This window comes from Protopterus annectens, chromosome 8.part0 (assembly GCF_019279795.1).
Source record: "Protopterus annectens isolate FY-2018-M chromosome 8.part0, PAN1.0, whole genome shotgun sequence".
NCBI classification, from domain to species: Eukaryota; Metazoa; Chordata; order Ceratodontiformes; family Protopteridae; genus Protopterus; species Protopterus annectens.
In genome coordinates this window covers 594,219,658-594,246,300 of record NC_056741.1, presented here as the reverse complement: position 1 = coordinate 594,246,300, position 26,643 = coordinate 594,219,658, and the positions used below count along the sequence as shown (strand labels likewise).

Here is a 26,643-nt window from a genome sequence, read left to right as displayed (position 1 = left end):
TTTTATTAGCAATTTGAATTGCCTACCCATTTGGGGGGCACCTAACATCTGGGGCAAGAAAAACTGAAGAAAATGGCATCGGCTGCATCTTGTATACCCCTGTCGCACTGGTGACAGCATCCGACGGCGGACCAAGAGTTTGGAACTCAAGCAGACTGGGGAACCGCCTGACGGCAGGATAACCTAAGTGTAATGACTGCAGCAGTGTATACACTCGAACATCTACATTTATGGTAGGTACAAAACTGTACTTTCAGAAGGAATGAAAAGCTTTTCACTTTTATCATGGGAGCGCTACAGAATCCTGAAAGTTCAAAATCTTGAAAACACACAGGATACCAACACTTACTATATTCCAGCACAAGTGCATACAGAAACAAAACACAAACCATATTACTCTTCTCCAAGTATAAGCAGGGGGGCAAGCCCCCTTTCACCTCCTCATGTGTTGGGCTGTGCCCACCACACCCCCTGCTACTCAAATATATCAACTCTGAGTTTGCACTTTGTGTACTGAAATGCAATCTTGGAGTTGTTATATTCAAGTAGCAGGGGATGTCGGGGGTGCAGCCTTCCACATGGGGGGTGCAGGGGAGCTTGCCTCCCTGCTTATACTTGGAGAAGAGTAATATGGCTTGTTTTATTTGTTTCTGTATGCACTTGTGCTGGAATACAATAAGTGTTGGTATCTTGTGTGTTTTCAGGATTTTGAACTTTTAGGATTCTGTAGCGCTCCCATGCTAAAAGTGAAAAGCTTTTCATTCCTTCTGAGCATTATCTTCCTGTATGTACTTGTGCTGGAATATAGTAAGTGTTGTTATCCTGTGTGTTTTCAGGATTTTGGGCTTTCAGGATTCTCTAGTGCTCCCTTTATCATATGTTGTTGCAATGACATTTTCTGGTGATAATGAAGAACACTGGACTTTGCTTAACCACATCACTGGTATTTTGGATTTTCACTTGCACACAGTCCAGTGTTCTTCATTATCACATCTTTTTGCTTTCCATTCCATTGTTTGATGCTGAGTTTTGTTCTATAGATCAGATGAGAAGACCAAAAAAAGGGTGCTTTTTTATTTTTTGGGAATGTCTGTCTAGAGACAATAGCCTACATAAGGAGGGGAAATAGAAGAACATTGCCCCTGTAATCTTCATCCCTCATAACAGTGCTTGTCAGCAGTAATATTTGAGACCACTGGGCTGGATTGGCCTTCAAGGAGCATCCTGGGTGGAGTCTAAGTAAATAGAGCCAGGAGAAGTCCAGGGAAAGAAGCACTGCTGGTGTTCAGAATGTTTAGTCATATGAGAAGGCAGCAAGTGATGGTGTTTCATTGATGCAGAAGAATTGGCCAGTTATGGAGGCTGCTAGTGACATTAGCAAGCTTCATGGACTTGCTGCATTCATTTTCTGTGGCTTACACCTGCTTGGGACAGTGGCATATGGTGCATTGAAGCAAGACTAAGAAGCCTGCCAAAACCAAGGAGACTGTATAGCTGAACCCTGGGACCCTCCAATTGGATTGTATTCCATTTCATAAGATCGGATGATCATAGGAGGTTACTAGGCTAACGGCCCCAGGACCTTTGCAAGCCTAGCCAAGCTCAACCCATGTTCCCAAGGGTGTCTGGTTCAAGCAGACACTAAAATCAGCACCTATTGCCCCTGTCCAAGAGGGACACAGCTGGAACCCTCAGGGTGAATTTTAGCTTACCCATCCAGTTGTTTAAATTGCCCTTAAATAGGGCCAACCCAAGACTTTGTTTAACATGAATAGGAAGCTTGTTCCAAATATAGGGCAACCTCTGTGAGATAAACTCTCTCTCTCCAGCATGTTCTGTTGATGTCGCATACCAGGTTAAGGTCCTTTGAGCGAGTGATCCATGTACCGTTTGACTTGTGAGTGTGCAGCATTTCTGTTTAAGCTGGGTTAGAGATTGCTGTACATGCAAGGCTTAGGTCACCTCTGAGCTGTCTGTATGACAGAGTAAAGTGACAATGATTTCATTCTATCTGCACAAGACATATCTTGAAGACCGTGAATTTTCTTTGGTAAGGAACCTTTGTGGTCTCTCCAGTTGCTGCAGGTGTTTGGAAAGGAACATACCAAAAGGAGCATTGTACTCTGTTATTGGCCTGATGAGGGAAGAGTACGGGGGGTTGGGGACAGTGCCGTTACTTATGAGCTGAGCAATGTAAAATGTCCATCTTACCACTGTGGAGTCATACTGATCATAGTTAAGGTTGCTGTCAACCTGTGTGCTCTGATCTCTCACCACTGACCGTGTGCTTACGGTATTGCTACTGATGTAGTTTAGATGAACATCAGCCTTGCTGAAGGAGGTGGTGATGCATTTTTTTGCATTAAGTTTAAGACTTTGACTTTGGCAGTAGTCATTTGTCTGTGTAAGACTTTTGTGCAGGATGCTGACATCGCTAGGGGTTTCAGTGATTGCTCCTGGTCTGCATTCATCAGCAAACTTTGTCAGCTACAGTCCTTTAGATTTAGCCTCTTCTTCAGAGAAGTACATTCTGAACAGTAGGAGTCTAGAACTGATCCCTGTGGCACACCACTGGTTAAGAGGCTATTGGAGGAGCTGGAGTCCCCTATTTTGACTGTATGAGTTCTGTCACTGAGCCAGTTTGCAACCCACCTGACAGTATATGGGTTGATATCCAGTTTTTTTAATTTCTCCCAATATTTTGAGTTTCTAATACCATGACGGGAATGGACCCCATTCCTAAGTCAAACTACGATTAAAGTTCATGAAATTAGCATTGTTTCTCCAAATAATTTATAAAAATCAGTGCATACCAAGATTATTTGTTCTCTCTTCCATTGGGGAATATATCTGAAGGGGATATCCAGCTTGGTGAGTTTTTCAATGATGCCTGAGTGGGGGATTGTGTTAAAGGCCTTTGCTAAGTCTTGGTAAGCCATATGCACAGATTTGCCCTCGTCTAGGGCTTTGGTGACTGTCTCGAAGAAGTCTACCAGGTTTAACAGGCATGATCTCCCCTTGTCAAAGCCACACTGGATGGGATCTTGCATTTGGAGTTTTACTGTATCTTTTTTAAAGTCCATGATGATTCTTTCTATGGCATTATGGATAAGGCTGGTCAGGCTAATGGCTCTATAGTTCCTGGGATCCTTGAATGCACTCCCTTTTTGCAAAGGGATGACAGTAGCTGTTTTCTTTTTTGCTGGGATGAAGCCGGTGCTTGGGCTCTGATTGAAGTGTGCTCAAACGGTGATGCTAGTTCCTATTCTAACCCATGTAGAACACAGCCCGAGATGTCTGGTCCCATAGAGGCTGTGTTTTTGGCCTTGGAGAAGGCATTTAAGACCTGTTCCTCGTAGATATTAGGTGGGGGACAGGTGTTGGTGATGCTTTGGGGTATATGTGGCAGGGACAGGTGAGTGAAGTTTTTACTGAACCTGTCAGCCAGCAGGTTTGCTATATCCACAGGTTCCGTATATGTAGTACTATTAACTACGAATTCAGCTCAAATGTGGGCCTTACCTTTGAGGTTATGGATGTAACTAAAAATCTTGTGGTTAATCCTTATCCTTCATTTTTCCCCTCAAACTCCAGGGTTGTGGTGGTCTTCTCTGATGCCTACTTTTGTGACTCGTACTAGGAGTGTGTGCCAGGCTTTTTAGCCTGACAGTTCTTTACAGCTGCTGCTGCCACATTTAGGTCACAATGACTTCTGTCATAGAAAATGTCTCACTTTCAGTGCCTGTAGGACCATAGCTTTTATTGTGTATGTACTGCCCAGAAGAGAAGCATTTGAGTATTGCCATTAGTGCCACCAGTTCAACTGTTAATTTCAGGCAGACAAAGAACTCTTGGCTTCTTTCTTCCCATGGGATTGTAGCATTTCAAAATTCCCAGCAGAGGGATCATTGGGGTGGTCTTTTAATTTGCTCTCTTCACTACAGCACTTTCTATAAGTCAGAGAAATGGACAGGTGGCATGCTTCCTTTTGGAGTGAAGTGCTTTTTAGAAAGTGTTCCAGTTCCATTTGACATTATCTACATGATCTTTTTCTTAACTTCCACTTCAGTGGATAACAGTGAGCCCAAAGAATTTGCACCTTCCCATGTTGTTTTATGTTGCATCTCAAAATGTATGCTTTGCCTGTTGTCCTTGTCGGCTGACTTGTAGCTTGGTGGTTGCATTCAGGCTTAAGGACTTATGGCCAGTCCCTCCCCATGAGTCCAGCTTGGCTTGATGACTCAGGAGAATCTACTCAGTTTTCCCAAGACCTTGCTTTTTGTGGTCCATGCCATATGCTTGTGTATGTTCCACCAGACTTCAAAATACCTGTCGTTGGAGCAGTGGGTGGGGAGCTTCCAAGTGCTTCCAAGGAGGAGGCATGAAGCAACCATGGAGTTTCAAGTATGCCTCATGTCACTGCATTGTCAATTGTCTACACCCCATAAGCCCTTGCTATTTGGTTGCATTCTTGATCTCCACCCACCACCCTGAAGCCTCAACAAATATTTGGGGAAGATGGTGGGTCCTTACCCAGAGAAATCTGCATTACTGTTCTCTGTCGTCATCGTCCATTCTTGCCCCTATCCAAAAGGCTCCCTTCATCCCTAAAAAAAACTGGCTATTCATCACGTCAGATAAATGGACTCTCTCCATCATTTAAAATGGGTACAGAATGATTTGAAAAGAAGTTTCTCCATTCACTGGCATCCGTTCTCCTCCTTTGCAGTCTGATACAGTTGCTCAATTTCATCATTCAAACCTTGCTCTAGCAATGCACAAGAGCCATTGCCTCTGCAATATGTGGTAAAAGGGTTGTATTTCAGACTATTCCTCATCCAAAGAAAAGGAGACTGGATTTCTCAACTCTCAACATTTTTTTTCAAGATGTCCCTACAGATTCTACCAATCATTCTGCCTCAAGACTTCCTGTTGTCTCTGGACCTAAAAGATGAGCATTTCCATATTCCTAATCACCCTGCTTACAGGAAATTTGAGTTTTTTTTCTGTCTTATCACACTTTCACTTCTCTGCTATGCCTTTTGGACTTTTTACATCCCCCAGAGTTTTCGCTAATTGTCTTACCCCCTGTCATACCTTACTGCTGAACTCAGGAATTCTAGATATTCCCTTATTTGCACAACTTGCTAGTACAGGCATCTTATAAGCAGATACTTTTGACTCATCTCAACTTCATTCTGCCCCTGCTCCTCATCCTCTGTTACTCAGTCAGCCTAAAGAAGGCTCTGACACCACCCCAAGAACTAGTTTTCTTGGGGTGCAGACTAAACACCAAACTCATGCAGGCTTTCCTGTCATTCACAGGCAGCTGAGGTTCTACTTGAACAAAACAAAATCTGTTAGAAAAACTGAACAGCTATTTGTTTCATTCATGGATTCCAAACTGGACCTGCCCATCGCTAAGAAAACTATTGCATCATGGGTATCAAAAACCATCTTTCTGATACACACAATATGGTAAATCATTGCCTTCTTACCCAAAAGCACTTTCTGCTCAGGCAGTAAATGCCAGGTCCATCCTGGAAAGTGCCGCCTTGTCTTATGTGCACACCTTCACAAAACATTAAAAGATTGAATCATTTTCTGGATCTAGGGCTGCCTTTGCTTGGTCTGTCCTTGTCTGGTCTCCCGGACAGCTCTTCCTCCCATTAGCCAAACCTCCCTTTTCTCTACCTCACTCTGATCTGGGTGTCACCCATATGTTAAGAATACTGTAACATCAATTTCAACCTGGACATAGTACAGTTCTGTAAGAACTTGCCCTAACAGTAGATGTCCTGCTGATAACTGTTGGAATATTCCTTTCGCGTTTTCTCTTCTCTTCCTCTGCTCCAAGATTACTTTTCTCCTCAGTTGTAAGCTATCACCTGTGTACTGGTATTGGGTAAGTTTCCTTACCTGTTTGAGCTGCACCCCTCTTAGCTGACAAGTTTCCTCTCTCAGTAGTCTTCAGGCTGTCAGCTTAGAGATAGTCTGAGGTTCTCGTGCATATGCCTGACTGTCTACCCCAGTCCATACAAGCTGAGGTCCCACGTCGGACATAACAACCAGAGAAGGTAAAGCTTTGGTTCCCTGGCCAGACGTCAGCAGATGAAAACCCATATGTTAAGAATATCCTAACCGTGATCAGTAGGACAATCTGTTATAGTAAGATCTTACACAAGTAGAAAAGCTATCCTGCCTGCTTGGGATCTCAGTTTTGTGATGGAAAAACTGTCTTCTCCATTTGGACTAGCAGCTTCTGCCTTTCTCACATCCTGTAATTGAAATACACTCTTCTGGTAGCTATTAGCTCTGCCAGATGACCCTCCTAACTACAGGCCCTTTTGGCAGCCTCTCCCTTCCTTATTTTTCACAAGGATAGTGCGTCTTTGAGGGACAAGCTGTCTTTCAATCAGGTCATCATTTTGCTCCCTTTCTTCCATAATCCCTAAAACAAGGGAGAAAGGGATTCTACATTTTCTTCATGTTTGTAAACAACTTAGATTGTTGTAGGACAAAAGATAATCTGCAGGTCAGACCAGCTGTTTCTCTTTCCAGAATCCCAAGCTAGGGAACCCAGTTTCTAAGCAAACTTGCTAAATGGGTTTCTAATTCCTTCACTTTTTGCTTCACTCAGCGTGGCAAGTTGCAATCTTTTTCAGCAAAGGCGCTTTTTACTTTAGCAGTGGCCTCATCTGAAGGCTTTTACAAGGAGATTGACTGTAGAATATTTCTAGAAGCAATTACTTGTTCTTTGGTGCATTTCTTTACCAAACATTATAGAGTGGATGTTTTTTCTGAATCCAGGGGTGCACTTGCTTGGTCAGCCATCTCTGGGCTGCTGGTCATAGCTCCTATTTCTCATTCAACCATTTACTCCTCATAAGCATCAGGAATTTCATTGCTTTATACTAGGCTATCTGCCCTAAGGCATTTATAAGCCTAGCCCAAAGTTTTGTGGCTTACTCCACCCCTTATATGAAAAAATACTGTGCCCATTAGTTTGTTGTGCCTCTGTCCAGCAGTGACAATGAGATGATTCCCGGGGTAAACCTACGATCTCCCATCCACAGGTCAAGATTTCTCTTGAACAGAGCTAGCGAGGTGCTCTGCCTCACATGGACCGGGATTTTATTCCACAGCATAGGGAGTCTCTGAGTGATAAATATATCCCTCCAGCACGTCCTATTTATATCCGTGCTAAGGTTTAAGTCGCTTGCTCTAGTGGTTTTGGTGGATTTGGATTTTTTGAGGTGGAGCATGTCCATTAATTCCGGGTTGGACATGGCCTTGTACGTCAGGCACATGTCACCTCTGAGCAGACGGTATGCGACTGAATAGAGCTGGAGTTTCTTCAATCTGGCAGCATATGACAGATTTTGGAGTCCCTTTATCCTTTTGGTGAGGAACTTTTGGGGTCTCTCCAATTGCTGCAGATGTCGGGTGAGATACATCCCGAATGGGGCATTGTACTCTATCATTGGTCTGATAAGTGAAGAGTACAGAGGAACAATGACCTCACTAGATCTGGATGTGAATCCCTTCATGATCAGGTGGGCAATGTAGAAGGTCTTTCTAACCACTTTAGCAACGTGAGTGTCAAAAGAAAGGCCACTGTCAACCTGGGTCCCCAGGTCCCTGATAACCTGTTCTGTGCTTAGTGGATTGCCACCTATATGGTAGCTTGGGGTTACCTTGTTTTTCCCGAAGGGTATGACTATACATTTTTGGCGTTTAACTTCAGGCCATGGCTCTGGCACCAGCTATCTGTTTCCGTGAGTCCCTTCTGAAGGATATCCGTGTCCGATGCACTTTCCACTATGGCCCAGTTTGCAGTCGTCTGCAAACTTTGTCAGCCAAAGTCCTCCCATGTTGGCCTGTACTTCTGAGAAGTAGATGCCGAACAATAGGGGCCAAGGACCGAGCCCTGTGGGACACCACTTGTGACCGGCTTGGAGTCTGACATAGCGCCAGCAACTCTAACCCTGTGGGTTCTGTCCTTAAGCCAGTTTGCAACCCATCTTGTGACATATGGGTTTACATTTAAGCTGGTAAGTTTTTCTACAATACCCGAGTGGGGTATTGTGTCGAAAGCCTTTGCAAGGTCAAGGTAGGCTGTATGGACTGCCTTTCCCTCATCAATGGCCTTGGTGACTGTTTCGAAGAAGTCGACCAAGTTCAGAAGGCTTGGTCTGCCCTTGACGAAGCCAAACTGGGTCGGGTCCAATGTCTGCAAGTCCCCTATATCTTTGTTTATGAGCTCCATTATGATCCTCTCCATAGCTTTGCAGACTAGACTTGTTAAGCTTATGGGGCGGTAATTACCAGGGTCCGTAGAGGCACCGCCTTTGTGGAGTGGGACCACAGTTGCCGTACGCCACTCCTTGGGCACGTATCCTGTGGTAAGGCTGAGATTAAACAGCTGCCTTATGTGCGGGTTTAATTCCTCATTTAGCTCGTGTAGCACACAGCCGGGGACACCAATCCGGTCCCATTAATGCTGTGTTTTTAGCTTTACAGAGAGCAGCTTTCACCTGCACATTTGAGATGTCTGGGAGGCTACACTCCGCTGGGATAGTTATCTCTCCTTTAGGGGGGGGGAGAGGGGGGTGAAGTTTGCACTGAACCTGTCTACCAGTATGTTGGCAATGTCTGTGGGTTCAGTGATTTTTGTATCATTTTGGACTAATTCTGAGCATATCTGAGAGTTTCCACCCAGGTTCCTAACATAGCTGAAAAAGGCCTTATGTATTGTCCTTTGAATCCATGGCAATTTTTCTCTCAAAATTGGCCTTAGTTGATTTTATGAGTGCTCGTATTTTTTTTACTAATAATGATCAGGGGTGACTTCCCTTTTATGGATTTTGTTCTATCATGTAATAGCTTTCTCCTCTTATTGTAAAGTTTGTTAATGGCTGGGGTCCACCAGACTGGACGTTTGCCCTTTGTGGAAAGAGTCTTGGTTTTATTTGGGATTGCCTGATCCATGCAGTCCTGGAGGTGTTCATAGAAGGCATTTGTAAGGGCTTCCGCAGCTTGGGTTGTGGTTTCCACTGGCTCAGGGGCCTTGAAGGATACCACACCAGTCTTGAGTAGTGTGAAGTTTGCTTTAGAGAAGTTCTTCACTGTGGTCTTTTTTGTTTGGGGTGGGGGCGGGATGTGGATTTCCAGTGAGATTAGTTTATGATCAGATCTCACCAATGAGGGATATACTTCCGGTGTGGAGCAGTTTAGTTTGTAATACTGCAGTAGTGTTCTAAGGACATAGTGCTGCTGTTTAAGAATTTACCATAAGAGTAGATGTCCTGATCACTATTACACTACCCCCCCCCCCCACTACATGAATTCTTCTTTACTTTTACAGATTGACCAAGGAGGTTGACTGTCTTTGTCTCTCCTCTCTTATCCGACCATTTTTTTCTTTTCTTAGGCCTCTACAGGAATATTGGCTTTGAGATGGTTGGAGCAGTTGCACTCGTATGTCCTCTCATGTATCCTTATGGCTGTGGGCTTGGGTCATATATCAGCCGTATGGCTGTATGGAAGATTTTGGCATTGTTACCCCATCCTGATGTCAAGGTTATTTGGTGAGATAACTCAGTTGTTTGGAATACTCCAGCAGTGATCAGTAGAACATCTGCTGTTATGACAAGTTCTTGCACAACTGTACTTTTTATTTTGTTCTGATAGTAAATAGTCAGAAAAATTTTTTTTCCTCTCTATTTTTTTTTTTGTTGTAGGACTGTAGTGTGTTAGCATTTGTGCTGGACCATCTCCTTCCTCATACCCAGAATTCAGAAGATAAGGATACTCCAGCACTGGCAAGGCTCTTTCTTGCCAGTTTGGCAGCAGCAGGAAGTGGCACTGAGGCCCAGGTCTCTCTCGTTAATGAAGTGAAGGCCGCTCTGGGGAGAGCCCTAGCTATGACAGAGAGCACAGAGAAGCATGCAAGGTAAAACTTGATTGATTTAAGAAATCACTGTTCACTTTTTTGTTTTTCAGCCGTTGCAAATTTAATCATTCATTGTGTTATTTTTCCGAGCCACTTGTAGCATGGTTACATGTACTACTTTCAAGCTTTATTCATTTTCTCTAAGGGCTCCGGCATTTCTGAGCATTTTGTTTCCTTATAGGTTTCTGACTGGAACTTTTAAATATCAGTTGTTTGACAAGATGGTCCCTGCCACCGTACTGAAGTCTGTACTACCCAAGTTACTTTATAAGACTTGCATTACCTTCCCTACCCATGTCTCTTCCCACTTTGTGGATTGTAATGTTGACCCCCATATTAGTTAATTCTGCAGCATTGCCTTAAGTCAGCTGGTAGAGCTAAATTCAGCCATCAGCACTGTTCATAATAAGTTTAACGGAATGGCTGTGTGTTGTTCTTTGTTAATTTTTTTTTTCAGTGAAGTATATTTTCTGATTTCTGCTTTAGTTTTGCTAATAGGCTTAGAAAAACTAACTGCAGTTTTAAAGGATTATGTATTATTTAAATCCCTGATATGGGACATGGGTTATGGTTAATGCACTTTGAAATCACAGCACAGCTCCAGATAGTTTGGTTACATTCTGTACTGTACAGAATGCTAGAAAAAAATTTTGCATGGTTCTTAGAATGCTGAGTTGCTATCTCAACTGATTGTTTGCATTGCTGTCACTGCATTACTTATATGTATTTTTTAATTGTTTTAATATTTAATTGCTGCATTTTTACTGCTTCAGTATTCAGTTGTATTTTTAAACTGCTCAACTTATTTGCTTGTTGCACTTCTTATCTCTGTAGTGTAGACTAAATTCTGACCTGTTGAATCTAGTTCTATTTGTAAATTTTTAACACTAAACCAGGAAATCTTGATTGGAGAGGCCCCCTGTACCCTCGTGGCAGCAGTGGGCAGTTTGGATTAATGTGATTGCTGGTTACTGGTATCTCTGTATAGCTTTGGTATTGGTTACTTTGTTTCATTTTGCCTTCTCTCATTTGTTACTTAAGCTCCATGGTTACACACTGCCACGCAGTAACTCACATTTTCGGTTATTACTGTTGGCATTGTAGAAGCAAAGCTTCTGCTCACTTAATTTTATCTTAGTTGTGGTCTGTGCTCTAACAGTTTTTTTTGGTTATGCCTCATTTTCTGGTGTACCAACCAGTAGAGCCTCTGAGGTATCCACACTAGTCCTGCTCACCAGCACTAGTAGTCTAGTCTCCCACAGCATCCCCAACTGGTAATTTCTGGTCAATCCCTGTTACTGGCCACACCTATTATCTAGCACTATTTAAGACAATTTTCCACCATTTCTCCTGCCTGTCTGGTCGACTTAGGCATTTTAAGGCAATGGAGCAATTGCCTCATGCACACTGATAACCCACTTCTTTTAAGACACACTACTTCAACATGTGAGAGATGCATCTATATAAAAAACGTAGAATCTAGGCTCTCTCGCTCACCAGTCAGTATATCCTGCACTGAGCAGGTTGTTAGCACAGACATCTCACCACACACGCAAACAACACACAACCCTACATATGCGGAGGTCCTCTTTGGAAACTTACCCAAAGCTCAGAGGCCTCCCAAATGCAAGCACACTTCACATAGTACACTTGCAGTTAACCACTGTTCACATAAAGGCACATGCACCAGTGTTTCACCATATAAGCCCTTATGGTGAAACACAAAACCAGATGTCCTAGTCATAGGTGATTCTCTCGTGAGACACACACATGTGCCACTCACCAGGTTGGATATGGAAAAGGTCATGGCTGGCTGGCTGTCTAGTGCCAGGATCCGTAACATCACATATGCACTCAAGTCTCTCAACAACAAGTACTGTTATGACTCTGTCATAGTCTGCATTGGTGTGAACGACTTGAGATGCATCTCTCTGGGCTATATAAAAAGAGACATGACTGAGATCTGTGATTGTGTCCCAGGCAGGTATGTCCCTAGCCTTAAGCAGCAGTCTACCCTCACCAAGGATGATGCCGTAGTACAAACAAAAGATGATTGACTTCAACAATTGGCTTAGCTTTTGTGTCACTCCAAGGGTATCTAGTTCCTGTTAGCATGGGATGATATGGTTGATGGATCTCGATGCTTTGCCAGAGGCTGTCTTCACCTGTCACCCATGAAATTTCAGTCGTTCTTCGTGTTTTACTGTTGCAGCCATCAATTTTGGGTTAGCTGCTTGCAGTAGCCCTCAGTCGGCCTGATTAACAAAGTCTTGGGTCCTGCTGTCCCTTCTTCTATGACGTCAGGTCATCAGGGGTATAAAACATGCAGCCGAAACCATTACATCAGTCTTTCTTGCCATGCGGTGCCCAAAGTAGAAGCAGTTAGCAAGTGCCGGTTGGCCGACTCCTGAAATTTTCGTTTTCTAGTTACAACGCTTCTCCTATGCTAGTCGCCAGTTCGCTGGTACTCAGTGAGGTACTTTCGCAGCCCCTGATATCTGCTACTTCTGATTCGCAGGCCTCTACTGAGACCCATTCAAAGTCCATCCGGTATGCTGCGAGATGCTTCAACTATGTAACCTGCAAATGTCTCTGCCTTGGATGGGTCCGGAGCCGTTGTGCAGGCACCGGTTTCTGGGGGTGTGTTCAGGCCTACGGACTTGCATATTAAACCGACGCCTCCTTATTCTTTTAGGCGTAAATCTCGAACCATGTGTAGAAAACCGACTCCCAGGCCGCATGCTCAAGCTGCTATGCCTAAAAAACAAATGATAATGGCTGAAGATCTTATAACTCTTGTCAGGGGAAGCCAGCCTCCCCCTTCTAATAGACCTAGGACTGAAGTTGTTTATGAATCTTCTGACCAGGATTCCAATTTTTCTGATTCTTCTGATGATCTGGCTTTGCCCATATCTACTTATGAGGATTCTGATGCAGAGTACTCTATTCCCTCTGCTTCCCCTCCAGTGGATTTTTCTTTTGGTGAAAGTTTACATATTCTAAGGGAACATTTCCACTGGGAAAGCCAGGATTTTTCTGATTCAAAAAAGAGGCTTAGGGATTTCTTAATCCTGCCTCAGTGTAGGCGTCTAGCTATTCCTCCAGTACTAGACATTGTTGATGCTTTTTTGGAATTTAGCTTGACCACTGATTCCTTGCCTCCTGCTCCCAGAAAACCTGACAGATATTACAGGGTTCCTGATTCACACAAGTTCCTTTTTAAAAATCCTATTGCAGATCCAGAGACTATTTCACAGGGACCCAAGGGCATTAAGGCTTCTACTGCTAAAAATCCTACCCCTTCTGATAGAGAATCCAGGGCGTTGGATAGATGGGGTAAGAAGGTTTACACTTCTGCAACCTTGGCCATTAGGGCTTTAAACTGCCAGTTTCATATGTTAAAGTATAGACAACATGTTATTGGATTGCTTAAACAGAAAATGATGTTGATTCCTGACTGCAGAAAATAAAGAATTACAGGATGGTAATGCATTCTGCTGAACAGGTTGGAAAACATACTTTGCAATGTGGATTTTATTCTTTAGAGGCCTCTTGCAGGGCTGCTGTTACTGGTTCTGTGCTCATAAGGCATGCTTGGCTTAAGGAGCAATCTTTACCTGATCATGTTAAAGCTAAATTGTTGGATGCTCCCTTAAATCAGGACCGCCTGTTGGGCAGCAAAGCTGAGGAAGTTCTTAAAAGGATGGAAGATAAAGCTAAATCTATGCAAACTGTTAAAAGATTTCCTGCAAGTTCAGCCTCCTAGATTTAGTAGGCACTGGCCCTCTAAGAATTGGTCCTTTCCAGCCTCTTCAAGGTTTTATCAAGCCAAGCCCAGACGTAGCAGAAACCCCAGGTCTCCATTCCAGGGGACACAAAAGACTAAGCAGTGGGAGGTAATAAAACTCCCCCTATGGAAAATAGTCCCAATGACTTGCTTCTAAAACTTCCAAGCACTTCCCAACTGAATGCTCCTTTAGGCGGAAAGATTGGTCTGCAGGCCAGAAACTGGGAAATTGTTACCCAGGACAAATGGGTTTTAAATAGTGTCCCAAGGTTACAGATTTCACTTTCTCACCTTACCAACACCAAACAGGTGGCCATATCTACCCCCAAATCAGTGGGTAGAGGCCCAAAATCTAGTACTCTCTCTCAAGCATGGGGGCTATTCAGTTGGTACCAGAAGAGGAAAAGGGACAAGGGTTCTATTCAAGACTTTTCCTGGTACCCAGAAAAGGCAGTACATGGCGTCCTATTCTGCAGGCAAAGCAATATTCAAATATACCCATATCTGGACGATTGTCTAATTCAGGCAGAAAGCCAGGACATACTTTTGAATCATCTGGCCTTTGTTCAAGGGGTACTGACTTGTCTGGGTTGCACCATAAACGGAAAGAAATCACAACTGGTACCCTGTCAACAAGTCATATTCCTGGGAGCAAGCTTGAATACAACTTCCCAGATGGCTTTGCTCACGCCAGAAAAATGGATTCATTTGACAACCTACTTCAAGCAAGTGGCCCCAAAAACCCAGTTATTGCAAGGCAAAGTACTGCAAGCCTTGGGATTCATGGCCTGCTGCATTCTTCTAATTCCATATTCAAGGCTGCATATGAGGAAACTGCAATGGTATCTCAAAAGCCTATGGTGTCAGCATTCACAGGATCTAGAGGCAATGATTCCTATCATACCTTGCCTGTGCCTAGAGTTCCTTTGGTGGGCAGAGGCCTGCCACCAAAACAAGGGACTACCATTCACACTACCCCCTGCCGCCCAAACCTTAACAGATGCATCAGACTATGCATGGGGGCCCCACCTGGCAGGGATGTGCATTCAGGGCAAATGAAACCCAAGTCAAATGCACCTGCATATCAATCAAAATGAAACGTTAGCTGTACAGAGTGCTCTGACAGCCTTCAAGGACCACATTCTTCCAGGACAATTAATGATGAAGATGGACAACACCAGTGTTATGTGGTACATAAACAAGCAGGGGGGTACACACTCCTACCCCCTTTGCTGACTAGCCATGGCATTGTGGAAAACAGCCCTGAGCTATCAGGTACATTTACAAGCTCAGTTCCTGCCAGGAAAACTAAATACACTGGCAGACGAACTAAGCAGAAACCTCATGGACCCCCACGAGTGGAAACTGGAACCAAAGATTTTCAACATGTTGACAAGCAAATGGGGGAGCCCAGATATAGACCTGTTTGCCTCTCCCCAAAACTATCAGTTGGACAAATTCTACACAGACTCCCACAAACAAGCTTGGAAAGTGGATGCTCTGTCCTTCAGCTGGAAAAACCTAACAGTTTATGCCTTTCCTCCTCTGCCTGTGCTCTCCAAAGTACTACCAAAGGTCAAACAAGACAAACCAAGGATGATTTTGATTGCACCAGACTGGCCACGCCAACACGGGTACACCCTCTTGCTCAGTGTGTCACTGAGCCCCATGGCCCCTGCTTCAGACTCCTACTCTATTGTCTCAGCAGCAGAACCATATTCTGCATCCTCAACTTCAAACACTGAATCTAGCAGCCTGGCTAATTACATAATTTGTCCGTTATCATCCCTCAGTAAACCAGTGATGGATATCATTTTAGAGGCAAGGAGGCCTAGTACCAGAAAGTCTTGCACTGAAAAACAGAAAAGATTCTGTGCCTGGAACCAATCTCAAGGGATGAGCACAACAGTGCCCAATTTACTTCAGATCTTACAGTACGTAACTGAGATGCTTCATAAGGGCCTGTCTTTCTCCTCCATCAAAATTCACGCTTCAGCCATTTCAGCTCATTATAACACAGAACCACTCCTCTTCTCTCATCCACTGCTTAAGCAGTTCCTCAGAGGGGCCAAAAATCTACGACCATCCAGGAGAGCTCCAACTCCAGCCTGGGACCTCAACTTTGTATTGGAAAAGCTCACCCTTCCTCCTTTTGAGCCAGTTGCCACTGCGGACTTAATTGTTTCTTGGAAAACAGCTTTCCTTTTTGCAATCACTTCTGCAAGAAGGGTATCTGAATTACAGGCCCTCATGGCAGTGGAGCCTTTCATCATCTTTCATGGTGACAGGGTGTCCCTCAAGTCTGATCCCTCCATGCCCAAGGTGGTATCCATTGTGGCCCTTACTCAGTCCATACCTTTGCCAACCTTCTTTTCTAATCCACAGAACAAAGGGGAGTGGATTCTGCACTCCTTAGACGTGCACAGACAACTTGGATTCTACTTGGACAGAACTAAACCTCAAAGGAAATCTGATCAACTGTTGGTGGCATTTGCTGCATGGGCAGAGGGGAAGGCTATTTCAAAGCAAACCATTTCCAAATGGATAGGTAATTGCATTCTTTTTTGCTACAAACACCATGGAAAACCTATCCCACAGGGGATCAGACCCCACTCTACCAGGGCTGTATCTACCTCTGCAGCCTTTCTCAGAGGCGTCTCTAACAGGGACATCGTAGTAGCTGCTACTGGAGTTCTGTGCATACTTTCACCAAGCATTACCGTCTGCCAGACTTCTCTAAATCCAGAGATGGCTTTGCCACTGCAGTTTTGCAGGGCCTTTTAGCTGGTCCTAATTCTATTTAAATTCCTCCTCCCATCCTTAGTTTTGGGAATCTACCCAAAAGTGATGACTGCAACAGTGAAAGACAAAGAACATAGTACAGTTGTGTAGACTTACCATAAATGTCGATGTTCAAGTGTATTCACTGTTGCAGTCCTGGTTACCCTCCCTCCTGCCCCCTTCTTATTCTTTTTTGGATATACCTCTACTTTCTTTACTATCTTCAAAAGCTTTTTGTTGTATTTGCTTTTTTGTTGAAGGTATAACCTTGTATATTTATAGATTTAATTGCTTCTCATTAAGGGGTCACCTGACATCTGGGGCAAGAAAAACTGATGTAATAGTGTTGGCTGAATGTTTTTATACCCTTGACGTCATGAAAGAAGGGACAGGAACTGACGCAGGACCCAAGAATTTGCTAATCAGGCCGACTGAGGGGGTACTGCCAGCAGATAACCCAAAAGAGATGATTGCAACAGTGAATACACTCTAACATCTACGTTTATGGTAAGTGTACACAACTGTACTTTACTGACTAAGGCTCTTGCCTCCCCTGTAGTGCCTTTTTTAGGCGTGTCACAAGAACATAATTTCCAATGTTAATCTCTCCTCAAAAACCAGCATCAGAGTTGTTGCTAAACGGTAGGAGTCTATACTTAAAACTGCAATCTCTGGAAGCTGTCCTTACCTTGTAGGATGCTGGCATCTGTGCAGTCAGAGAGACCTAGTTCAAGGCCGCGGAAAGCACCCCAGCCATACCGGGTTACTACACCTTCCGAGAGTGGGGAAACTAGAGGAGTCAAAGGTAAATACACCTTTAGATTTGTTAAACTGAACGAGTCCCATGAACTAATCCAAGTACCACTTGCCATAACCAAGAACCCTCTAAAAGTTATTGCCATTTATAGGACCCCGTCCATGAACCCTGGGACTCAGAATGCATATCTAGACCTACTGGAGTCATTCTGTATTCAACCAAACACCCTGGTTTTGAGCAACTTCAACTACTACCCATCCATAAATTGGGTAAACTATACCTGTACCAATGCACTAGCCTAGAGATTTTTGAACTTTTGTTAACTCAAATGTCCTGGACCAATTAGTTGACACTCCCACAAGGGGTTCAAACATTCTGGACCTGCTGTTTACAAACATGGGTGATCGTTGCACCACCTCAAGTGTACAGTCCCCCCTGGTGATATCTGATCACAGGTCAATCATATTAGAAGTAATCGCGTCTGACCCACCCTAATTTGAAACTAGGCTAAAAATCTTCTCCAAAGCTAACTGCAACCTTCTGAGAGAGCATTAGTAGCGTCATAGCTCTAGCCCCTACTGATTGCAAGGATACCTGTGCTGTGATGTACACCAAAGCCTTGTATGAACATCTACACAATTGCATCAACTCAGCTGTGCCAGACTGGATCATAGTAAGCTCCTCAAAAAATAAACCTGCTTGGTGGTCATCTGCCATACACAGGCTGTATAATAGGAGAAAGAAACCGCTGGCTAAAAGTAATATGGGAATGGCCCCTTAATTCGAAGTACTCCCTCCTTTGCTTAAATAAGTAGATAAGACACCTGGTAAAGCAGTCTGAATCAGACTATGAATCCAAATTGGCCACCCTACTATGTCAGAAACCTCAAAGGAAAATCCCAGATTTGTGTGGAACTTTATGTAAATGGCCCAACATAAACTGAACCAGTGGATATTGCAAACCTATTAGCAGATAGGTTCAGTGAGAACTTCTCTCCCTTGTCCCCACCTCATACCCCACAAGACATACCTTCTGCATGTTTTGCCTTGTAATCTCTAAGGAACAGGTCCTTATTGCCCTTTCTAAAGCCAAAACTACAGCCTCTATGGGACCAGGCAACATCCCTGGGTGTGTTCTGCATTGTTTAAAACAGGAGCTAGCTGCATCACTGGGTACTCTCTTCAACCACAGCCTAAGCACTGGGTATGTCCCTACAGACTGGAAAACTGCTACTGTCTTTCCCCTTCATAAGGGTGGCCATCCACTGACCCCATTAACTATAGACCCATAATTCTATCCAGCCCTGTAAGGCCATTAAGAGAACCATCATGGACCTTATCAACAAAGATATAGGTGACTTCCAAACACTAGACCCAACCCAGGTTTGCTTCGTCAAAGGGAGATTGTGCCTTTTGAACTTTGTGGACATCTTCGACACAATCACCAAAGCCCTGGATGAGGGCAAAACTGTGCATGCGGCCTATTTGATCTTAGCCAAGGCCTTTGACACCATTCCCTCTCCGGTATCTTAAACAAACTTACCCAGCTAAAGGTAAACCGGTACATCATTAGGTGGGTTGCAGACTGGTTCACCAATAGAACACACACAGTAAAAATAGGGAACACTGCGTCCACCAACAGACCAATAGCCATTGGAGTTCGACAGGGCTCTGTGCCGGGGCCTCTGTTGTTTGGAGTGTACTTTTCAGAAGTACAGGCAAAAAAGGATTGCGGCTGATAAAGTTTGCAGATGACTGGAAGTTGCGTACGGTTATAGAATCCCCAAGAGAAGTTGACAACCCTTCAGGAGGGTCTTACTCAAACCTGCAACTGGTGCCAAAGTCATGGACTCAAACGCAAAAAAAATTATCATCCCCTTTGACAAGGCAGACTTTACTGCAGATTACCTCATTAATATCTTCAGTACTCAATCTGTGGTGAGAGATCTGGATACACAGGTTGACAGCAATCTCTTCTCCAACCACGATGTTTCTTCAGTGGTAAAAAGAGTCTTCTACATTGTCCATCTTATAAGTAAGGGCATTGCCTCCAGGAAAAAGGTCATAACCCCCCTTTACTCTTCACTTATCAGACCAATACTAGAGTACAGTGCTCCTTTGGTATGTACCTCACCAGCCACCTACAGCAGTTGGAGAGACCACAGAGGTATCTTACAAAGAAAACTTATGGCGTGCAACTCATGCCTTATGTTGAGAGACTAAAATCCCTGTCAAGTATATTGTCTTACAGACTACTCTGAGGAGATCTTTCCCCTGCTTAGAAGGCAACCTCAGCTCCTTCCCTGATGGAAATGTTGCACATTAGAAAGTCTAATGGCACTCTGTGCACTAGCTCTAGTAATCTTAACCTGAGATGCAACATCAGCAGGACATGTTGAAGTGACAGAGTAATCTCCCAAAGGCTTCCCCTGCAATGGAACAAGCTGCCAATTCACGTGAAGCAGAGCCCATCATTTACTAGTTTTTAAGCCTAATCTGGATGATTAGATGGGAAAGAGAAACCTTAAATTCATCCCTGGAGTCTTACCTGTGTCCCTTCTGGACAGGGGTAGGAGATGATGAGTTAGGTCTGCATATAGCATTGATACAAGAGGGAAACGGATTAAGTATTGTCTAGGTTTGTAAGGCCTTCAGGGCCATTAGCCTTGTAACCTCCTATGATCCTGTGAAGTCTTTCACATATCTGATATAGACTTTTTAATGTATTTGTGAGAGATTGTTACAAAACACCTTTTCTAGGTTCTACATTTGTATCCATTTCCCTAAATTACTGATCTGAATGGCTACATTTTTGTTCCATTAGGTTATGTTTAGGCCCTGAATATGAGAGTAGATAATTGTAAAATTAATCATCCAGCTGCTAAGATGGAGAACTTTGTAAAAAATGGTCTATACTGTCATGCATTTGCAATTGGGAGTTGGGTAGGCCTGAAGAATCCCTTAGAGAAGCTGTTTGAGCCTATGCAAGCATAAATTTGGGACACGTATGGGCACTTGTCATTTAATAAAGTGCATACTCACTGAGATGCATATTGTCAAGGAAAGCATTCAAAAAGTGCTGCAGGCGTTGCCCCCTACCCAAAAAAAGCTTGCGTCTGTCAGAGTATCCTGTACATCAAGCACTAGACTGCCAAACTCATCCCCTTCAAGGCACTGCAGCTGCAGCCAGGCTATTTGCCATAGACAAGCATCCGTACCAGCTGTTGTGGCCAAAGCATCCACCAGTAATATTCAACAGAAGATAAGCTTGGAGTGCATCAAAAGGTGTCCAGAATGAAAGTGTGTTCCTGTGTCACTCAGGCTCAAGATTCGTCTGCATTTAGGGCCCCTTCCACCATGGAGACATGTCATCAGAACAGGTATGATGAATTGCTGAGAACACCAAGCCCCAGTTTGATGAAGGAATGCATCACCCTGCCTTTGTTCACCTTTTGGACCAACCTACCAGCTTGGGCGGAATGGAGTACAAGCTCAGAATGTGTTGTAGGCGCTTCAAGACCTCTCAAGGTGAGATGCCAGACTTTGGGATACTGCGACAGGGTCACATTCTTTCCTGCCTAAGGCTAATAAAGAGCATTTGCTCTCCTGGGGGTTGTACTGTAAAGTGTGCTTGCATCCAGGTTACTTGTATAATATGGGCTGGCTTGAGAAGTATGACTGGATTACCAGACACCAACATGCCCCTGCCTCACCCTAGGTGCAAACATGCCATTATGTTCTGTATTGCCTCCTTTAAGGAGATGTCCCTGGAAGAGCTGGGAAAGGATGGGGCTAGGGGAGAGGGAGCTCTAATCCCTTTGATCCTGAGTTTATCTGTCAGGGATGTTTGTGAGCATGATATCTGCACACTCAGGATGTCAGAATGGGCAAGCCCCGAATGCTGCCATATTAAGGATGACACACTAAAAGGAGAGGACTGATCAGGTTCAGGCACTGGCCTCTAGCTTAAATTTTTCAGGGAAGGATTATTCACTTCAGAAACGTAGATCCCAGTAGGATTCAAACAAGTACCAGATCTCATAGACCTGAAAGGTGAGGCTGTTTGCAGTTGTGATTCCTAACTTGTTGGGTCTTTAAAGTCCACTTGAGCTGAGGAGGAGGCCACAAGACAAGATGCCTTTGAGAATATCTGGCATATACAACTGGATGATTAAGAGGACCGCACTACCCAGGATTGGGCTGGGGGGGGGGGGGGCTCTGGGTTAAGATAAGCTGAAGGAAAAGGACAGGAGCACCCAAGATGCATTTCTAGGATGGTAGCTGGGAACAGACACCTCTTCTACGACCCATAATCTAGCTAGAGTCACAGAACTGGCATGAAATTGAACAACTAATCAGAGGTCTTGAATAGTTCTGAATAAAATAAAAGCTAGTTAGGGATTGATTACCAGCATGAGAGACGAGAGAGCTCTGACTACGCGGGCTTAAAGTAGTTAAGCAATAGGACAGAACAAATCAAGTTGGTGGTTACTTTGCCTGTCTTTTTTTTTTTCATTTTTTTCCTCCCCTTCTCAGCTTGCTGCCACTAGCTCATCTCCGTGTTCACTTAGTCTACATAGACATGCCTTAGCTATCCCCATGCTCAACCTTAACTGCACATTCTAGGCTGGTAAGGAGCTAGAGGGCACTGTTACAGCATCATAGTATTAGCAAGGAGTGTATTTTAAACCCACTACCTCCCCATGACAGCCTTTCCAAGCTTGCATATATTCGCTACATTGGTAAGTGCATGCTTGCTTTCATGCATGCACATTCTCTGTCTGAACAGTATACCAGTTTATAGCATGGAGCTTTCCAGGCTTTCAGTGCCACTATATTACAGTGAGCCTAGGTTTCTTACCACCCTCCAGCACGTGTGCCATTAGTCATACATGCATCATCTGGTTGCAACAAGGGCTTTATCCCTCTGTTCCATGGGGCTGCTGATTAATATGAATTTGAGAGGTATTTCCTTTGTCATCCCATTGAACTCTGGATTCCTTACTTTTTTGGACTAGTGTTGTCAGCCAGCAATCAGACAGTCAAACAGACAATCATTTGCAAAAAATGACCTGTGGACAGCCTTAGTGTTGTGGTGGAAAAGTTTACCATGTCTCCATTTGAATCTGCTCATCAAGCAAACTTAAGGTTCATTACATGAAAAACTGTTTTCATTACTTTGACATCCAGAAGAAGAATATCTGAACTGCAAGCTCTTTTAGTGGGTGAATCTTCTCTAGCCTACCATAGAGATATGATCTCATTAAGAACAAATCCCTCATGTCCAGGGTTGTTTCAGAGTTTACTTTGAATAAAACCATCAATCTCCCGGTATTTTATCCTGATGCTCAGAGCCATGAAGAAAAAATTCTACATACTCTGGACATGCACAAGGCAGTTCACGCACTATCTTGACAGGATCGAAGTCCTTTAGAAAAGCTGATCAGCTGTTTGTTATTTTGAGACAGACAGCCCATGTCAGACTATTTCCAGGTGGTTGTCTTCAGCTATTACTTTTGTTTCCACCATGATAAATCAGTTACAAGTAGTATAAAGTCTCATTCTACCATAGACAGATAAATTAAAATACTATTGAGCCTTGTCTTCTGCGATGGCATATTTGAATAGATTGGAGTCATAGTATTTTAGATACAGCTACATGTTCTTCTGTTCATTCATTCAAAAGGTGTTGCAATCTGGATATTTTCTTTCTCTCTCATTTTTTAAGTTCCAGGACAGACTTGGCTAGGGCTATTCTCCAGGAGCTGCAGTATTTGTATCCTCCTCCTACACAGGTTGGTTAGGCTTTCGTAATTAACCCATGTAGTTTAAAGGCTCTGGTTGTTTTGGACCATTTCTAGCTCTTTTGTAGTTCCCTGTTTAAAATCCGCCTCTGGGCGTTTTTTTCTGGCTATACTGCTCAGACAAGCTCCTCGTGGTCCTGCAGAGTGGTCTTAGCTACAGAGAACTCAGAAAAGCAACTACTTTCTGATTTAAGTATCTTTGCTTTTTTTTCACTTGGAATAGCTTCTGTAGCTTACCCTGAACTAGCTTGAACTGTTTTTTTTAACTGTTTGCTGCATTATTTTAAAATCTGCACTTAAAATTACTTTTAGTCAAATTTGATTGAAAGTTTGTTTAACTGTGGAGGCTGCCCACTAAAGTGTGCTAGCCTATGTAACTGATTTATCATTGATGTTCTTCATCTCACATTGCTGCAGTCCTTACTTATGGGTAGTCCGCTGTCCTCGGTCGGCCCGAATACCAAAGTATTAGGCTGACGTCGGTCATGGGCGCCTAGGTCTGACATCAGAGCGTCAGGGTATAAAGGCGCATGACCGACGTCATATCCTCAGTCTTTTTTGCCGCATGGTCCGATGCAGAAGCAGCGTTGCAAGTGCCGTTCGGCGTTCTGAAATTTTTCGCTGGAGTTTCAGACTGATACCAAGTTGGCTAAGTACCCGTTAGAATATTTTTGTTTTTCTTGCCTCAGTTACTTACCGGATGTCAGAAAAGTGAATAATTGTATTTCTTGTGGGAAACAGATACCGCATAGGGATTACCACCGCTTTGTATTCCTTGTTTGGGACCGGAACACGGCGTAGTCGGGTGTCGGTTTTGTGCTAGGTTTAATAAGCGCACTATAAAACGGAGGTTAGATTGCGCTAGGTTAGTCTTTGGCAAGAGGTGTAATTATAATATGCAGTCGGATGTTCCGACGCCTGCTTCTACTAAGAAGCGCAAAGACAAATCTTTAAAGCCTAGGCAGGATGATTCGTCCGTTTGGACGCCGGACCTTTAGAAGCTACAGCTGAACAGGTGGATCCGGCTGAAGTTTCTGTTGAGTCCCAGGGGGAAACTTTGATTTTACAGGATGTGGCCTCTCAGGAGGCAGGTCAGGCTGAAGGGGCCTCGCAGGTTACTATTCTCCCTTCTATGCCTAAGGTGGTTAGGCCTTCTGCTACTGTTTCTAAGGCTCCTTCTAAGGGCAGGTCTGTCTTGCCTTCCTCTGGTGTCAGTTCTGGTTCTTCAGGGTCTGTGCCTAAAAGCACATGCTTAAAATGGCAGAGGATTTGATTACTTTAATTAGAGGTTCTATGCCCCCTCCTGATAAAAGGCCCAGGATGGAGCCAGAGTTGGAAAGTTTGGAGCAGGCCTCAGATGATTCAGAGTCTTCTGCTGAAGACATTCAAGATTTCCCTCCTTATTCTGATTCTGATGCAGAGGATTCCTCTCCTTCTGCTTCTCCTCCAGAGGATTTTTCATTTTCAGAAACTCTGCATTCCATGAGGGAGCATTTTCAGTGGGAGGGACAGGATTACTCTGATTCACGGAAGAGACTTAGGGAGTTCTTGTTTTTACCACAGCATAGACCCTTATCTATACCTCCGGTTTTGGATGTTGTTTCAGATGTTTTTTCGGAAGCTTCCCTTAATCCAGATTCTGTGCCTCCTGCCCCAGTTAAACCGGACAGGTATTACAGGGTGCCTGAGGCTCATAAATATCTGTATAAGAGTCCTAGGGCGGACCCAGAAACTATTAGTCAGGGGCCTAAGGGTGTTAGAGCCTCTGTTGTTAAGAATCCGGTTCCTCTGGATAAGGAAGCTAGAGCTTTGGATAGATGGGGTAAGAAGGTGTATACCTCTTCTACTTTAGCAATGAGAGCTTTGAACTGCCAGTTTCATATGTTGAAGTATCAGAATTTCCTCCTTTCTCAGCTCAGGTCTAAAGTGGATGCTTTGGCAGAGGGCATAGAGTGTAAAGAATTGCAGGATTTAGTGCATGTTTCTGAACAGGTGGGTAAGCACTCTTTGCAATGTGGTTTTGATGCTTTACAGGCTTCTTCTAGGGTGGCTGCCACTGGTTCAGTTATTCGTAGGCACGCCTGGCTTAAGGATCAGAATTTGTCTGAGCATGTTAAGTCTAGAATTCTGGATGCCCCTTTACAGTCTGAAGTTTTGTTTGGTCCTCCTGTGGAGTCCGTCTTAAAGAAAATGGAAGACAAGGCTAAGTCTATGCAGACTGTTAAAGATTTTTTGCAGGTACAACCTCCAAAGTTTAGTAGAAATTGGCCTACTTAAGGGGTGGACGTACCCTTCTGATTCTCAGTCTAGGGGTAGATCTAGGCGTGGTAGGGGCAGAGCTCAGAGTACTTTCAGGCAGAGACAATGGAGTTCGCCTGCTCAATCTGCTGGTGAGGGCAGGGGCCAGTCCTTTCGTAAACAGGCTCAATGACCTACATTTTCAGCTGCCAGATTCTTCTTGCCTGGCAGCTCCTTTGGGAGGAAAGTTGGCTCTTTTCAAGCAAAATTGGCATTTAGTCACCCAGGACAAATGGGTATTGGACATTATAAACCGAGGCTAGAAGTTCTATTTCCATACCATGCCTCCTTTCAAAGGCATGCCAGACGTCCCTCCTCGGCAAAGGATAGAGGCTCGCAGACAAATTTCTTTACTTCTTCAAATAGGAGCTATACAGCCAGTTCCTCTGTCAGAAGTGGGCCTAGGATTTTATTCCCGCCTGTTTCTAGTTCCAAAGAAAGGGAACATGTGGAGACCAATTTTGGATTTATCTATCCTCAACACTTACCTGGACATTCCAAAGTTCAAGATGCTGACTTTACAACAACTTTTACCTCTGTTGGGAAAAGATCATTGGATGGTTACTCTGGATCTCAAAGAGGCTTACCTTCATGTTCCTATCAGGCCCAGTTGCAGGAGGTACCTGCGTTTTCGGGCTGGAAATTTACATTATCAGTTCTCTGCATTGCCCTTTGGCTTATCTACTGCGCCCAGAGTGTTCACAAAGGTTCTGGCTCCAGTGATAGCATTTTTCAGACTAAGAGGAATATAGATTTAAAGAATAGTTAAAGAACCTGGAGAACAGGATTGAGCAAAGCATAAGGAGGAAGATTGGAAAGAATAGTTACACCTCCAATTTGAAAGTAGCTGAGATCAATCTTTTGGAAGAACTTGGTGGTAATTTAGGTGTCCGTGTTATGGAACCTGATAAGGGGGGTGGCACAGTGGTTATGGACCAGCTTATGTATGAGACCAAAATGCACAATCTCCTGATGGATTCCAACAAATATTCCATAGCTTCCTTGAATGAGGTTCACATTTCTTACAAGAACATTGATTTAGCCCTTAAGGATCTTTTGGACCAAGAAATTATTGAAATGGACATCTATAATTTCTTGGAAAACCCATACCCTAAGGTACCCGTTATTTTTGGGGTACCTAAGGTACATAAGGCGATGGATGATCCACCTATGCGTCCAATCGTAGCAGCACAGGGGTCCAAAACCCACAATTTATCAAAATTTTTAGATTGGAAACTGAAACAATTGTGGGGGAGGCAAG

The 26,643-nt window shown here is 43.8% G+C and overlaps 1 protein-coding gene across 1 annotated transcript in view; it reads left to right on the top strand.

Annotated features, from left to right (window-relative positions):
- Positions 1-26,643, top strand: part of HUWE1 (HECT, UBA and WWE domain containing E3 ubiquitin protein ligase 1) — a gene marked incomplete in the record, with an annotated part of 5,008,559 nt that overhangs the window by 3,151,030 nt on the left and 1,830,886 nt on the right. Inside the window, 1 exon segment of the mRNA XM_044079288.1 lies at positions 9,744-9,955. Within this exon segment, the coding sequence (XP_043935223.1) occupies positions 9,744-9,955 (212 nt within the window).